This window comes from Radiomyces spectabilis, assembly GCF_025331425.1.
Source record: "Radiomyces spectabilis strain NRRL 2753 chromosome Unknown BYT42scaffold_16, whole genome shotgun sequence".
Taxonomy (NCBI): domain Eukaryota; kingdom Fungi; phylum Mucoromycota; class Mucoromycetes; order Mucorales; family Radiomycetaceae; genus Radiomyces; species Radiomyces spectabilis.
This window is the reverse complement of record NW_026251941.1, coordinates 25839-41703: the sequence shown is the minus strand read 5'-3', so window position 1 is coordinate 41703 and position 15865 is coordinate 25839. Positions and strand designations below refer to the sequence as shown.

The 15865-nt window shown below is 44.4% G+C and overlaps 7 protein-coding genes across 7 annotated transcripts; 3 read left to right on the top strand and 4 right to left on the bottom strand.

Annotated features, from left to right (window-relative positions):
• Window positions 1-134: 134 nt before the first annotated feature.
• On the bottom strand, window positions 135-1669 carry BYT42DRAFT_505001 (CoA-transferase family III domain-containing protein; the record flags this gene model as incomplete). Its single annotated transcript, XM_051564999.1, has 6 exons — window positions 135-286; window positions 366-905; window positions 984-1056; window positions 1164-1219; window positions 1280-1593; window positions 1650-1669. 6 exons carry the CDS (start codon window positions 1667-1669, stop codon window positions 135-137), a joined length of 1155 nt encoding a protein of 384 aa, XP_051418751.1.
• A 419-nt stretch (window positions 1670-2088) lies between these two features.
• On the bottom strand, window positions 2089-4661 carry BYT42DRAFT_600566 (transketolase). The gene is made up of 7 exons (XM_051571003.1): window positions 4554-4661; window positions 4268-4472; window positions 4143-4210; window positions 3913-4069; window positions 3176-3851; window positions 2964-3103; window positions 2089-2889 (listed from the first exon to the last, which is right to left on the bottom strand). The coding sequence occupies exons 1-7, from the start codon at window positions 4642-4644 to the stop codon at window positions 2169-2171; spliced, it is 2058 nt and encodes a 685-aa protein (XP_051418750.1). The 5' UTR covers window positions 4645-4661; the 3' UTR covers window positions 2089-2168.
• Window positions 4662-4834: 173 nt separating this feature from the next.
• BYT42DRAFT_549719 (uncharacterized protein) lies at window positions 4835-6705 on the bottom strand (the record flags this gene model as incomplete). The annotated part of the gene is made up of 2 exons (XM_051566088.1): window positions 4835-6355; window positions 6412-6705. 2 exons carry the CDS (start codon window positions 6703-6705, stop codon window positions 4835-4837), a joined length of 1815 nt encoding a protein of 604 aa, XP_051418749.1.
• A 966-nt stretch (window positions 6706-7671) lies between these two features.
• Window positions 7672-10788, top strand: BYT42DRAFT_136840 (TIP-1 family-domain-containing protein). The gene is made up of 11 exons (XM_051562226.1): window positions 7672-7741; window positions 7801-8081; window positions 8139-8324; window positions 8392-8520; window positions 8577-8703; window positions 8772-9138; window positions 9200-9364; window positions 9432-9721; window positions 9804-10048; window positions 10110-10409; window positions 10464-10788. Exons 2-11 carry the CDS (start codon window positions 7870-7872, stop codon window positions 10699-10701), a joined length of 2259 nt encoding a protein of 752 aa, XP_051418748.1. The 5' UTR covers window positions 7672-7741; window positions 7801-7869; the 3' UTR covers window positions 10702-10788.
• Window positions 10789-10908: 120 nt separating this feature from the next.
• BYT42DRAFT_587244 (histone-fold-containing protein) lies at window positions 10909-11671 on the top strand. Its single transcript, XM_051570156.1, has 3 exons — window positions 10909-11096; window positions 11153-11237; window positions 11298-11671. Exons 1-3 carry the CDS (start codon window positions 10935-10937, stop codon window positions 11618-11620), a joined length of 570 nt encoding a protein of 189 aa, XP_051418747.1. The 5' UTR covers window positions 10909-10934; the 3' UTR covers window positions 11621-11671.
• A 146-nt stretch (window positions 11672-11817) lies between these two features.
• BYT42DRAFT_505111 (uncharacterized protein) lies at window positions 11818-12892 on the top strand (the record flags this gene model as incomplete). The annotated part of the gene is made up of 6 exons (XM_051565005.1): window positions 11818-12100; window positions 12164-12209; window positions 12281-12375; window positions 12452-12519; window positions 12627-12767; window positions 12830-12892. The coding sequence occupies 6 exons, from the start codon at window positions 11818-11820 to the stop codon at window positions 12890-12892; spliced, it is 696 nt and encodes a 231-aa protein (XP_051418746.1).
• A 561-nt stretch (window positions 12893-13453) lies between these two features.
• On the bottom strand, window positions 13454-15182 carry BYT42DRAFT_505007 (thiolase-like protein; the record flags this gene model as incomplete). Its single annotated transcript, XM_051565000.1, has 8 exons — window positions 13454-13627; window positions 13682-13830; window positions 13892-14211; window positions 14282-14433; window positions 14499-14585; window positions 14652-14723; window positions 14803-14910; window positions 14964-15182. The coding sequence occupies 8 exons, from the start codon at window positions 15180-15182 to the stop codon at window positions 13454-13456; spliced, it is 1281 nt and encodes a 426-aa protein (XP_051418745.1).
• Between the last annotated feature and the right edge of the window lie 683 nt (window positions 15183-15865).

Genomic DNA, 15865 nt, shown 5'->3' with positions numbered 1-15865 from the left:
GTTACCGAGTAGGATTTTATCAAGACGCATGGCAAATGATCCGTGGTGATACTCGTCTACCACAAGTCGCGAAAGCGATTAGACTAGTTCTTTTCGGAGGAAAAGAATAAAAATTTGGAAGAAGTCTATCTACTTTATTCTCCAATCGCACCATTATCGCGCAGAGAACGCACACTTTCTTGCGTATATCCTAGCACATCGGTAAGAATCTCATTTGTGTGGGCTCCAAGCACAGGGGGCGGAAGTCGGATCGTCGGCTTGAAGTCGCTGAATTTTACAGGTGGCCCTACCAGTGAAATGCATGTTAAAAATCGTCCTCATCTGTATCAACCAAGTTTCAGCGTTCGAGCTTGTCCAAACCGTACCAACAAGCTTTATTTTTCCAGCTCTTTCATGCTCCACTTCCTGGACTAAACCGCGTGCCATGAGTTGAGGATGTTCAAACGTTTGTTGGATGTTATTGATGGGAGCAAAGGGGAAGCCGCCTCCGTTGAGTTGTTCAAGCCAATAAGATGAGTCTTCCTGGGTTAGTCGATCTTCCAATGCCTGAATCAGTTCTACACGGTGACGCACACGATCTACGTTGGTCTTGAACCGGGTATCTTGCAAAAGATGCTCCATGCCCATGCGTTGGCACAGTTTGGCAAACTGACCATCGTTTCCTGCTCCAATCATGACAAACGAATCTCTTGTAGGCATCACTTGGTAAGGAACAATGGAAGGATGCGATGTACCCATACGCTGTGCTTCTTTGCCACCAATCAGATAATTGGATGCGATATTTGCCAATGAAGCTACTTGGGATTCAAGTAATGAGCAATCAATTCGTTGACCACGACCTGTGATGCCACGTTTGATCAGCGCAGCTAAAATAGAGCTCTGTGCATATAAACCGGTAGTCAAATCTAGTGCATACAAAAAAAAGGACAATGAATGAAAAATGATCTCGTGTTTTAATAGCGCTCTGAGGATGTGTTTTTTACCAGTAATTGCGACGCCCACTTTGACTGGCTTTCCGTCTGGTTCACCAGTGATATGCATCAGACCAGCTTCTGCCTGCAGAAAGTGATCCTCTCGTTAATATTTGGAAGGCCGATGATGCTTTACTGCTGAGATATCCTGATTGTGTGTCTGCGACCATTTTCTTTTTTCCAGAGTCTTACCTCAATGATCACATCATATCCCGGTTTATCTGCATAGGGACCGTCCTGACCGTAACCTGTTACACCTTTTTGTCAAGACTCATTGTTTGGTGAAAGTGACAATTTTTCGCGCTTACCGGTAATCGAAGCATAGATCAACCGAGGGTTAATCTTGATTAGATCTTCATAACCGAGCTTCATGGAGGCCAATTTGCCGGGAAGATAGTTCTCCACCAGCACATCACAGTGCTTGACAAGATCATAGATAATTTGTCGACCACCCTCTGTTTTCATATTTACTGTAACTGACTTTTTGTTACGATTGACACATAAAAAGTATGCAGACTCGGGACGTTGTTTATCGGTGGCATCCTTATTCTCTGCAAACGGGGGTCCCCAAGCTCGTGTATCATCGCCGCCCTTTGGATTTTCTATTTTGATCACCTCGGCGCTATTGAACGTCAGCACCATCAAACGTATGGCTTTGCCTATGGATTACTCCTTTACCCCAAGTCGCCAAGCATCATGGTGCAATACGGTCCAGCTACGAAACGGTTTCAGAGCGCATTGTTCGAGTATAATAAAGCGTTTCAGTCGTACCTAATACTCGCGTTAAATCCAGCACGCGAATGCCGTCCAGAGGTCCTTCAATGAATGGTTCCGAAGGGAGATTACGGAAGTAGACATGAGTAGTTGAAAACTTGCGAGCTATACAAGGCCTCGCCTGTCTACAAACGCCAAACAAAGAACGGGAGATAAGAAACATAACAGGTCAACGAAACGACATATTAATGTGGGTTGCGCCTTTATCAAGCATTGACTTTGATAAATCGCTAAAATGTTTCCCCGATCAATTTTTCCCACCCTTGACTAAGGCGTCCCTCATTGGCAAGTATTTTTTTAAATTGCTGACTTGAGTGTCATGTATCTTTCATCTTTTTCAACTAAAGGAAAGAAAAATCCATATTTTTCATTTATTCAAGTAATGTAAAATTTTCAGTTATGTTGTATAAACTACATCTTTTTTTATGTACAGGGAGCAAACTGAGGGAACAACTCGGGAACACTGCCGTGCTGCTTGAAATACTTGACTGCATTTTGCGCCGTTTCAGCGACGTTTTCAGCCGTGATCTTGAATTTCTTGTAGACATCTGTGAACTGACCAGAGTCACCAAAAGTAACCATGCCAACTTGAGCGTGAGAATACTTTTGCCAGCCAAAGGTACTCAGGGCCTCAACGGAGACCACGGGAACGCCCTTGAGCAACACAGATTGTCTGTATTCGAGAGACTGTTCATCGAACAATTCGGTACAAGGCATGGAGACAAGACGAGCCTTGAGACCGGCCTTGCGCAGAAGACCAACACCGTCTCTGGCGATCATGACTTCAGAACCAGTGGCGACAATAATGACGTCGGGGTTTTCGTCAGACTCGGGTTCGAGAACGTAGCCACCCTTGCGGACAGCTTCAATCGATGAACCCTTGAGCTGGGGAAGATTCTGGCGCGACAAAGCCAAGACGGAGGGATGATCGCTGCGTTCCAAGGCCACGAGATAGGTACCGGAAGTTTCGTTACCATCGGCGGGACGGAATGTGTACATATTAGGAGTGGCACGCGTAAGAGCCAAAGTTTCAATAGGCTGGTGGGTAGGACCGTCTTCTCCCAAACCGATGGAATCGTGAGTCATGATGTAGAGAACACGAAGCTTGGACAAGGCACTCAGACGAGCAGCACCCCAAGCATAACTGTAAATGATCCAAGAATCAAATCAGTCAACCACGGTTTTGCATTATTCCTTCTTCGTCGCACCACTACTTACGTCAAGAAATTCAAAAAGGTACCGCCGAATGGAATCAAACCCTGATAAGCAGCGATACCGTTCATAATGGCACTCATACCATGTTCACGGATACCGTAGCGAAGGTAACGACCTCCATAGTTTCCAAGCTTGGTGCTCGGCTAATTCAAAAGGATGTATGAGATGTTGTTGGTTTACCATCGTTGTTAGGGAAAAGAAATTATGTCACTTACGGGTTGGAAATCGACAGCTGTCTTCCATCGGGTGTTATTGGAACCGGTCAAATCGGCTGAGCCACCGATCAATTCAGGAATGACATCGGCCAACTTGTTGATGACAGCTTCGGACAACTTGCGAGAAGCGATGGCATCATCGTCGGGAGTGTATTTGGGCAAAGCCTTTTGCCATCCGTCGGGAAGCTTACCAGCTAAACGACGCTTCAGTTCCTTGCCCTCGTCGGGGAATTCCTTGCAGTATTTTTCGACAAGGTCATTCCAGGCCTTTTCGGCCTTGGCATTCTCCTCAGCGCGCTTGTGGAAGTGTTCATAGACTTGTTGGGGAACGACGAATTTCTCATCGGGGTTGAAACCAAACTTCTTCTTCAACTGCTTGATATCGTCTTCCGAGAGGGGGCTACCGTGGGTCTTTTCCTCACCCTGCAACAACGAGCCGTAACCAATGGTGGTGCGGACCTTGATAAGCGAGGGCTTGTCTTGGACCTTCTTGGCAGCTTCGATGGCTTTCTTAATGGCGTTGAGGTCGCTATCACCATCATCGACGACTTGCACGTGCCAACCGTAGGCTTCGAAACGTTTAACCACGTCTTCAGTGAAGGAAACAGCCGTATCACCATCAATAGTGATATGATTATCATCATAAAGCGCAATCAATTTGCCCAATTGCAAATGACTTGAAGTGATCATGGTAAGTCATGGGCTTAAAATATAGGTTTCCTTTTTAGATATCTTACCCTGCAAGGGAACAAGCTTCAGACTGGACACCTTCCTGCATACAACCATCACCCAGGATACAGTATGTGTAGTTGTTAAAGATCTCATAGTTGGGTTTGTTAAAGGTAGCGGCCATGTTTTCTTCAGCGATAGCCAAGCCAATAGCATTGGCAATACCTAATTATCACAAAAAGTAGAGTCCGGTCAGTCACTGAAACCTTTTTGCGCCACAGATGCTTTTCTCAATTACCTTGACCAAGAGGACCGGTGGTCACTTCGATGCCTTCGGTATGACCGCGCTCAGGATGACCAGGGGTGCTGCAGCAAATTTTCTTTAGTTATATGTAGTAATGTCAAAAGTTTTGAAGTCCTTACCAGCTACCGACTTGACGGAAGTTCTTCAAGTCGTCCATGCTAAGCTTGAAGCCCATCAAGTGGAGGAGAATGTACTGAAGGACACAAGCGTGACCATTGGACAAGACAAAGCGGTCTCTGTTAGCCCAATGGGCATTATGAGGAGTCACTTTCACAAAGTCACTGAAGAGGACTTGAGCCATGGGCGCGCAACCCATAGGAGCGCCTAATTTGCAAATGAACGTTCATGCATTAGAGATAAGCCTGCAGAACGCGTCATCTTTTTTTTATGAAAATATTATTATACCTGGATGACCAGAGTTAGCAGCCCTCACGACATCAGCCGCGAGTGTGCGAATAGTGTTGATGCACAACGTGTTAAGATCTGAATTGCCCATAGTATATTATGTAGAGTGAAGAAAAAGAAATAAAAGTACAAAAAGGTTGCGATGGAAAGCAAAGCAAAAATATACGCGCTATGCAAGGGTTCGACTTCTGGTTTCGGGCGGAGAAAGACCCTTGAGGTTTAGACTATGTTTCATATTTGGAGTGCATTACAATAAGATGATTCATCACCAGTTTCCATTTTTAAATCTCCATGACGATTATCTCATCCTCTGTCAGCACCATCAAAAGCCGGTCCAGGATCAATTGAGCCCCAATAACATCGGTAGCATGGCCTTGGGTCAAGTCCACCAATGTTTGCCTTTCCACATTGTTTTTCTCGCCGCTTCGATAATAGATGTAAGCATTTCGCGTACTTTCAACGATAGTCACAAATTGGTTCAATAAATCATAATGAATAAACCGACTGTCCCGCTTGGAAGCTTGCACGAAAGCAAATGCGTTGAATGTAGCAATATGCTTTGCCTTCAACTCTTCATCTTCGAAATTGAGGGCGTACACGGTACCATCGACGTCGTCTTTGACACAAAACGTAGGTAGAACGCGATGATGTCGATGGGTATCGAAGGAACGACATATCCATTCATTATTGCCAGATGAGATCTCGTCGACCTTTTGTCCATGTCGGTTATAAACGACAAATAAGACAGGTTCGCGCCCTTCGTCAATATCCTCATCCATGTCGGTGGCTGCCGGGTGTTGCATCGCTTGCACAAACGCAGTCGTCGGAGGATTTTCTTCGTCAACATCTGATGTAAATTTTTCCAGTCGTTCGGCAATGGTTTGTAAACGGCTGGGATCCACCTTTTCAAGGTTGCCATCATCCATTTCAAATACATGCGGCCATCGTGTGTGCTCATCATGTTTAGCCAGAGAAACCGTGAGCTTTCCTGCAGTGGAATCAATTGTCCACGTACTTTCGTCAGGTCGAATCGCGCTCCACAACTTGCGAAACGGGTACGAAAGTGTAAAATTCTTTTCTTGGACGATTAAGCTGAGATGATCACGCGTGAAGTTACATGTCACGGCGTTCTTTGACACCCCCACTGGTATAGCAAATTCCATCGAAATTTCAGAGTCGTCTTGCATCCATTCATATGGAGCAACCCCATCGGTTTTACACACCGGTTCCATTTCCACGTCAGCATCGGTCGCTAATCCTCTTATTGTTTCATATCGCACTTCGCTGCCCAGAATACAATGATCTCCGTCGTTGGTGATGGCGTGATAGACGGGTACTTCAGGTCCTTGCTGAATGTGCAGCGTAGTGAGTTTGGATTCATAAACACCATCGGCGCGTCGAACGGACGACGCGTTGGGAAGATCCATTTCGAGCGTGGCAATGTTGAAAACAGTCTTTGTTCCGCTAGCCCGGCTGTGGACGATCATGACGATTTTTTCCTTGATGATTTTAGCTGATAAGAGAACGCAAGGAACAGGGGTCATGCCTTCGGTGGTGTCTCCCTCGTAGGAGGCTGATGCAACGACGGCACCAGCCACGGTATTATCGGATTTCGCTTCGAGACCAATGAGCTCGATATCGCCAATGCCGTTACATGCGAGCACTAGTCCCGAATTTAGCGCAATGACTGAGGGATACTGTGACTCCAATGGAATTTCTTGATCGGGTATGGTATAACTGGGAACCGAATTCAGCGGTCTTACTAGCTGAGCTATTTGAAAGAATTCGGTCGATCGCGTCACCTGGCAGCAATAGCAATTAGCACTATATGAATTAGTCCAAGTAGTGACATGCTTACTTTATCAAAGAGAATCATAACGACAGCATATTCATCGTCGACGTAAAATGCCGTGCCCGTATGATCGTTTAATGGAAAACCGTCGGCCAAATGACTGAAACGAATGCGCGCTTGCAATTCTCGGAATCCCATGCGGTTGTTATGCGGAAGCTTGTTGATCTGCAGTCGACCTCCCGGGAGCGCAGTACGACAGAGATTAGTTTCCTCGGGGAAAGGCTGAAGTTTATAGCCCTCAAACTTGGTGTTAATGAGCTCATTATTCGCCGTAAGCTTCTTGATAGAATTTTTGTTCATAATAAAGATGATCGCGGATGTTTGATTTTGCTGTCATAAGTCTAATCAAGTCCCATGAACTGCGGTGATTGAAAAAAAGCAGCCAAATGCACAATTGCTTTGTAAATCGCGTACAAACTTTTATGCGCCAATATGATCGCCATTTTTTCGATTCAAGGATTGTTAGCCTAGATTCATAGTAATTAACTTTGACGTAAACGGCTTACGCTAGTTATGAAATTACTGTAGGATGCACTTTTGTTTTGTAGGAACTGTAGGGTGCACCCTTTTGCTGCTCAATGATTGTTTCCACAGTCACGGTTTGCAGACTGTCGTGCACGTTCCACCACCACACATTGTTTGCCTGTTGCTAATTTTTGAGTCAATTAAATGCACAGTGAGCACTATTACATAATAATCATCACCCTCTGTCATAATTTACTCAAGATTCCATTACCAGTAAATCCTTCCGTCAGACAAAGTCCAACGTATATGAGGCATATTTTAGCCAAATCTTGACGAAACTTTGCTATATTAATGTCAATCCTCTACAATGCAATATGGAAATTCATAAATTAGGACCTATAAACCCTTTTGCTCCTTCCCGACCAGTCGTTGATGGATCTAAGACCGGTATCTTGATATTTAATGCATCAGTAAGAGGTAGGGACATCGCGCTGTTGACAGCTGCGTATTATAGCATTGTCCTACGGTTGACGTTAATGTGCTAAAATCAGAGCGTTCTCTTTTACTCCCAGTTGACCATATTTTGCCTTGACGCACCTTAATTCGCCTACAGGCTTTGGCAAAACGACAGTGGCTTATTCTGTCCCGCTTTCATGGAACGTGGATCGGAGTTCAAATGCGAAAGGTCGATAAGGCAAGATGTTGCAACCTTGCACCCTGCACGCGATTTCCCAACCTAATGTCTCTTATACAAAGCACAGGAACACAGTTCCTCAATGAGCACATTTCAAGTAGAAACGATTTGAAACTTGATGTATTAAAACGATTGCTGAACGAAAGAACCAGTCGACAAGCAGAACTAGACGATAATGTAGGATGCAGTAAACCCGTCCTTGTCCTTCCAGTTGTCTAACGCCACGTTTTTAACAGCTCAACAATACTAGAAAGCAAACGCAGCAAGTGCTGAAAGAATGCCTTGATGAAGCAAAGAGCCAGCAAATGCAATTAGCGAATTTGCATGCTTCGTTGACAGAGTCACAGCACAATCTACAAGAGTACCGCAAACAGCACGACTCACCAGCTTCATCGGAAGCTGGGGCAACACTGCAAAGTCAGTTATTGGCGAAATTAAAACGAATTGAAACCAAGTTGAAGGCATTGCAAATTGCAAAAAGCTATGCAAAAGCTTTACTTGTCTCATCCGAGCTCTGGTAAAACCACTTGTTGATGCACACTGGGCGAGAAAGTAATGACTGATCTGTGCGTAGTGCGCAAGCGCGAGAGTTGGTATCCACCGATCCAGAAGCGGCTATTGCTCCTTACGTACAAATGGTAAAATTTAGTCAATATATCGCGGATCAGGCCGGGGAGCAAGCTTGCTACGAGGAGGTCAAGCTACACTTGATGAGTTCTCGAAAGCAGTTGTGGGAAGATTTGAATGCCATGTTGAAAAAGTAAGCACAAAGTGGGGTAGCTTGATTTTAAGGACGACTTCTGATTGGTAATGCACGCTTCTATCAGGAACTTTGAAGCAACGTTAGAGGGACTTTCATGGCCAACTCCTATCAAACCACCTTACGGACCCCAAATGAAAGCCAAACTTGACAAATTCGAACAAGCGTTCTTTAACCTTCTTTTACTTCAGACATCGTAAGTGTAGAACATTGTGTGGATTGTCATACGTCAGGTTGCTAAACTATGTAAAGATCAAGCGATCATGAAGAGCTTACTGGAGACAACTTATTGGCACCTGTTTCCATCATGATGGAAGCCATCTCACTACGTTTCCGATTCCATTTTGAAGGCTCAAAGCCAACCAATCGTCTGGACAAGGTACAGAAATCTTTTTCCTCGTATGTATCGTAATGAATATGAAACTCACATACGTTTGTTTTATCAAGCCCGAATGGTATCTTACCCATGTAAAGAATACCATCGCAGCGCATATACCTTTCTTAATGACCGTTGTCCAACCTATCGTCGATCGTGCATCCGACCATTTACAAATACGGATATCGGTGAAAGACCATTTCATCCGCGCTATACTCGTGAATGTTGCTCGGAAATTACGGAACGATATACCGCGACTCTTGGATCATCCAAGCTACTTGAGTCATACAGTCCATGAAATCTTAACATTTGACCAGTTGTTGCAAGACGATTTCGCCTACGTTACGCTTGAAAAGAATGTTCAACGCGAAACAGCATCCGCTGTCATCCTTCAAAATCGTGAATGGTTCGATGCATGGTTTCAGGCAGAAAAGACATGTAGGTTGGATATAGGAACGCCTTCGATTCAGAGCTGGTACTCATACCCACATTATTACAGTTGCACGTACACGGTACGATGATATCCTGCTTGATGCGCATGCCTTTGAGCTGGATGAAAATGAAGACATTATATCGTCATATAAACAGCAAGCTTCAGATCCACGATCTGTTAAGGCGACCAAGTCTGTAGCCAAGTTGATCAACTTGTTGGAAAGTATTACCGGTACGATTTTATTCCCAGCGACGACAAATGACATATCCGAACGGCCTACTTACCAATGGCTGTATAGATGCTTATAAGCTCTTGCCTTCTTTGGAACAAAGACTTCGGTTTTTCGCTGATATCCAGCTTGGACTTCTCGATGGATACAAGTACCGTATTTCCTCAGCTATTGATTCCTTGGAAGCCGTCAGTTTGATACGATCTGTACCGGTGCCTGGAGGTCTTCCCGATGCGGTCACGGGTGTGATCATGTCTTCAGAGCAGGGAGGTGTCGTTGCTGTTCTGCACCGTATCTATCGCTGGTGGACCAGTGCGTGCTCTGTGAGCGAAGTGTTGCGTGTCTGGGCAGATGACGAGGTAACGCGTAAAATAAGTTACACGTATGTGAGATGTGGATCTAATGTGGTTTGCGCCAAACATTTCTGATTTCGGAAACAAGCTCTTCCTGGACTTGCAGTTTGAAGTGAATCAAAACCCAGAATTATTCCAAGAAATGGCGAACCAGTATGAATCGCCGGACAGTCTGTTTGTACCACGCTTGGAGAAACTTTTCGAGACGGCCAATGACTCTGTATTCGCAGCCCCTTTGGCTTCCTTCCAGCGATTATGCGAACGGACAGAAAAGCTCATGGTCAAAGTGATTGTACGGGAATGGAACACAGCTACACGCGATTACTCTAAAAGGTAAGAAAACACTGTACGGTGAACTTTCTCAACGCGTCTTTGACTCTCTCAAATTCGAAAGGAACCCACTGTGGCAGCCGTCCGGCGATGCTGTTCCCACAGAAATCTCTTCCGAATTATATAAACCACTGCAAGATCTTCGTTTAACTTGCGGGTATCTTCATCAGACTTTGCCCAACACCGCCTTTATTCGGATCTATCGTAACATTGCTAAAGAAATTGAAGAATGGTACTGGCGCAATATCATTACCAACACCCAGTTTTCTGTTCATGACGGATTGCAGTTGGAAGCCGATCTGCGACTGGGTCTGTGGAAAGTCACTAAACGATGGGTCAACAAACCCGAAAACTACACCAAGAGGTAATATATTATGCAATTCTTAATTGTACCTTTGGTATAAACAATGATGCATAGGTTAAAAGAAGCGATCAAATTGCTGACTTTGCCTTTTGGCACGGCGGCAACGGACGACGGCCTTACAGTGCACGACCCTACTGTATGCTGTGAAGCCCTCATGACATTTTTGAATGATCCATCTCAATCCTTTAAACTAACAGCAGCCTTGGAGCAGCTGGGAATTGACGTGCTGACACATTCTCAAATACGCGATGTTCTACGTCGGCGAAACGATATGCTGTACAGCTGGAATTAACGTCGATTCCACTAATATTTGTGCCTTTTTCTGAAACACTACATACCCTTTCAAATAAACCTTTCTGAGACGTCTTGTAAAGTAATCAGCCACTGACTCGTAACTTAGACGACAGGGGCGATCGATATAGTGGCCCAATCATGTGATCTGGAGCGGGACGATTCGCGATTTGATTTTCCGAGATCGTATTGTTTCCTTGACTTGTTCTTTTTTTCTAATCGACCCTCAACATTATGGCATCAGAGAATTTAAATAATGCAACACCTAATAAGCATGTGGAGCGACCTCCTGGCACCACCTTTCTTCCACAAGCACGAGTCAAACGCGTCATTAAAGAAGATAAGGATGTGTCGCTCATCAATGCAGAAGCCACTTTTTGCGTCTCATTTGCAACCGTAAGATCAAAAATATATTACAGCCGATCCGCGCCCCATGGCTAACAGTTTTTTAGGAACTGTTTATGGAGTATCTCGTAACGGAAGGCTTTTCCAGAGCAAAGCGCGACAAACGAAAGACCATATATTATAAAGATCTTGGTATGACCTGATCGCCTGTATACAGCTTTTGATTCTCATGTAACTGAACGATCATGATAGCCACTGCGGTGAACGAAGTAGAGCAATTTGAGTTTCTAGAAGATGTCATACCCCAGACGATGACGTTGAAAGCAGCTTTGGAACGGCGCAAAGAAGCTTTAGGAGAGGAGCATATAGAAAGCCGACTAGCAAAGAAGCAGAAAACGAGTTCCACAGCCATGGAAACTAATTCCACGGCAACAAAAGAGGTTGACGAGAACAATGACGGATCGACTGTCACAGAATCCGAAGCCCCCACTCCTTCAGTGGCGACGTCAGCAGCGACACCCGCCGATTCACAAAATGATAATGGACCTTCAGAGGAAAAGCCTGAAGATTTGTAAACCAAAAACGAATATCAAAAAAATAAAACTGCCATATTTGGGTTTCCTGGCGTCATGCAATGTCAACTGGTGAAAAAGCGGAGTGTGACACGAAGCTTTTCCCTTTTTTTTTTTTCCCACTGATATAAGCGTGGATGCAGTTGATTCTGTGCTGTTCTTCTCTCCCTAATTTGTTTTACACGCTTACCTTTTCGAATATGTTACCACTACTTATCACTCGTCGTTGTCTTCCTCGCGTTGTGCGTTCCCATAATCCAACGGTCGCCGGCCTTCACAGCCCCGTACGAGCGTTTTCAGCGACCACTAGTGTCAAATCGCAAGACGATAAGACTCCTGAGAAAAAAGAGACTAACGGAGATAAAGGTCGAGCCAACGAGTTGATTGAAGCCGTTTTGTATGGATCAAAGAAAATCAAAGAAGAAGAAAGTCAAACGCACTCTAAGGTGCTTGCCAGAGGAAAATATGTGCATGAACTTCAGAGTAATACCCATTTTTGTTCTTCATTTCGTAACTTTGGCGTGCTAATGTTCCATATCTACCTAGAACATCAAGTGAAACCAGATAAAGTCGAAGAATATATCGAGTTGGTGTAAGTGACTTGTGTGGTCAATGGGAGGAAGTGCGATTATGATAACACGCCCATTTTCATTCTTTGCATAGATCGAAGCATTTTCCCGTGATCGCTAATAATCCTGCAAACGACGTGCACCTTTGTGGCAGTTGGGAAGTGATTGTGGGTGAACAGGACACATTCTGTAAGTGGTGAAAATAGATGCACCCTTCGATAGCTCAATGGTTTCAAGCTAATCACTCTCATTGTACCACTCGCAGTCCATGTTTGGGAATACAAAGGTTATCCCGGACATCAACACACAATGACACAGCTTGCTCAGAACCCAGTATGTATTTAAGAGCAGGAGCGATAGAGAGAGAGAGGAGGGGAAGGGCACACCTTATTGCAATGAAACTTTGAACGTTATACTCATAAGTGGGATGTGTTCTATAGGAATTTATCGAGTTTTCCAAGAAACTGTCTTCTCTACTTATTCGACGAGAGAATAATATGATGCTTGAATTCTCCTTTTGGCAAACCTCACCGCCAAAAGTCACTGATGGCATCTACGAACTGCGTAAATACACTCTAAAGGTAAATCGATGATAGATCAAAAGGCGTGAGAACAGACAAGTAACTATGTTGCAATATATTAGCCGGGACACTTGCTGGAGTGGGAGATGAACTGGTATGTAGAAACGAGTGATCATCGAGATTGAATATGCCGAAAAATTAACAGTCGATTATACTATCAAGGCGCAAAGGATTGGAGTGCCGCCGTCAATTCTGTGAGCCTGTGGGAGCTTGGTTCAGTCAATTAGGTGAATTGAACACGGTGCATCACATGTGGACCTATCCGTAAGTGGTCGGACAAAATGTCACTATTGAAAGGATCTCGAGAAACTCAAAAGCCCCTTTTCTTCAGTGATCTCCAAACCCGAAAAACCACCCGCGAAGATGCTTGGAAAGTGGACGGTTGGGCTGAAACGGTGTATAAAACAGGTACGATCCGCAAGAAAAGATTTGTATTTAAATAATCGAGTCACTCATGATGTGTATTCGCAATAGTGCGCTTGGTGGACAATATGTATTCCTATATCTTGAAACCTCTAAAGTATAGTCCACTCCGATGAGTCGCTTAAGCCAAAAACATCGCACAAACTAATAAAAATAACACGTTGAAAAACGAAACTACCAACACCATGACGAAACGACGGCAGCGTCAAATCGCATCTCTTCCTGTTGGGGCTTCTTGCCATTGATGTGTTCATGCCCCCTTTTTATTTCATCTTTGCAAAACATAATGTGGCATTGGTTCCACCGAAACCAAAGCTATTTGTTAATGCAGCTCGCACTTCTTGTCTTTCCTGCGCTTCCAAAGGAACATAGTTGAGATTAAATTCATCACATGAATTTCCAGGATGGTGGAGATTCAAAGTGGGCGGTAGAACGTTCTAAGACGAAGTTAGCTTTGCATTGGATTGGCTGAAATTTTAGCATTTCCTCACATGATAGACCGATAAGATGGTGAAAATGGCTTCCACAGATCCAGCTGCACCAAGTAAATGACCGGTTGCGCCCTTTGTCGATGAAACGTTGATCCGGTCATGGTACCCATCAAATACGGTTTTGATGGCGCGATTTTCAGCAGCATCCCCTAGGATCGATCTTTTAGGAAATTGTAATTTTTCGCTACTGAATATGGATAGATCACGTACCAACAGCCGTGCTTGTAGCGTGAGCATTGACGTAGTCAATATCGGCCGGTGTCAATTTAGCATGAGCCAGGGCCCGTTTCATCGAATTTACGGCACCACGACCATCCTCTGGCGGCGCAGTCATATGATGCGCATCGCCCGATAAGCCATAGCCTCTTAATTCCGCATAAATTTTGGCCCCTCGCTTTTTAGCGTGTTCCAATTCCTCTAGGACAACCACTCCTGCTCCTTCGCCCATGACGAAACCTGCTCTATCACGATCAAACGGTCGGGAGGCTTCGGTAGGCCGATCTTCAAAACCGGCTGCCAAAGACTTGGCTCTAATAATTGTGGCTGAGCAAGGGAGACGTATGGAAAGATCGAATGATAACCCAGCAACTGCTAGTTTACCTTGCAAATCCAGCGATAGATAAAGGATGTACACAAGCTTCTGTACCACCCGCCACCATGACATCTGCATCGCCATATTGGATGAAACGCATAGCGTCACCAATGGAATGAGCGCCGGTGGTGCAAGCAGTTGACACTGCATGATTCGGTCCCTTTGTTCAGCTGGTAAACAATTTTTTTTTCTTGCAACGCGGAAATACGATCCATGTCGGGTTACCTGGAAACCGTATTTCATTGTTAAATGGCCTGCAGCCATGTTGATGAGAATTCTGGGAACAAATAATGGTGATATTTTGCGATGACCCTTTGGGGAGAACAAACAAGCCAGCCCGTCAGAGGATGTGATGAAAAAATAAACAAATAAACATACCGATGCTGCGAAAGCCACGGAGGTAGAGTAAAGATCATCAATGCTTCCCATGCCTGAGCCTATACAAACGCCCTATTGACCCCCAAAAATTCTCTGTAAGTATGCGTTCTTTCTAAGCTCATGCGCAGAAAAAAAAAAGCACGAGACTCACGGTTCGTTCTTTTTCCTGATCAGTTGCAGAAGTCCAGCCGGCATCGTTCAGGGCTTGTTTCGCCGCAGCAATCGCATATTGGGTGAATGTAGCCATCGTTCGTGCATCCTAAGTGGGTGATTAGTTGATCAGTCAAGTTGAAGCTGTGGTTGGTTATTTACGCCTTTATCAAGCCAGTCTGTGGGAAAAAAGCCGCCTTCATCGATGGATCCTTTAGGAACCGTGGCAGCGATTCGGACCGGTAGTTGCTTGAATGCTTCGTTATGAATCAAGGATTCAATACCGCAATGTGCGTTTAATAGGTTCGTCCAGGCATTGGCAACACCCACGCCTACAGGCGTCACCAAGCCCAAACCGGTAACAACCACTCGTTTTGCCATATCTTACACTATTTGGGAAAGGACACGATCGGGCCGACCTGGCAATTTTTAAAAGTTCCTTTGCAGGGATTTGAGTCCTTTCAATCAGCGATCTGATTTATAGCAATTCACACAGCTCAATGGTTTTTTGAGATGAGCCTCAACGACCTACTTTTTGCAAAAGCATAAATGCTTTGTTGACCCGATTCAATCAAGGCTTTAATCAACGGTGTAAGTTTTTGGCTTGCAATGGTTCAATAATGGCTGATCAGATTAAAAAGCGGCAAACAAAAAAAAAAAAAAAAAAAAAAAAACCACTGTAAACCATAACGATGATCTCGATACAAGGAAATTATTATTGTTTCAAAAGGTTTATTATTATATTTCTAAACCCTTGGAGATGTAAAGTAAATGATAGAGGAACGCTTTTTTTATGAGGAGATTAGAGAAAAGGGAGTAGGGTTTATGCGTCGGTTCCAAAGCTCTTATTCATCATTTCAGCTTTTTCATGTTTCTATTCAAGTTGAAGGTGAGTGAATATTCTTCAGGATGTAATATCCGTTTATATTATTACCTTTTCCTGATGTCGTTTTCGCTCTTCCTTTTTCTCTGTTTTTGATTTCGGGCGGTGCTTGTCCATGACTTGCGTGAGGTCCTTGTGATGACTGCTCTTCTTTGCCATATTTGTGAATGAATATAATGTA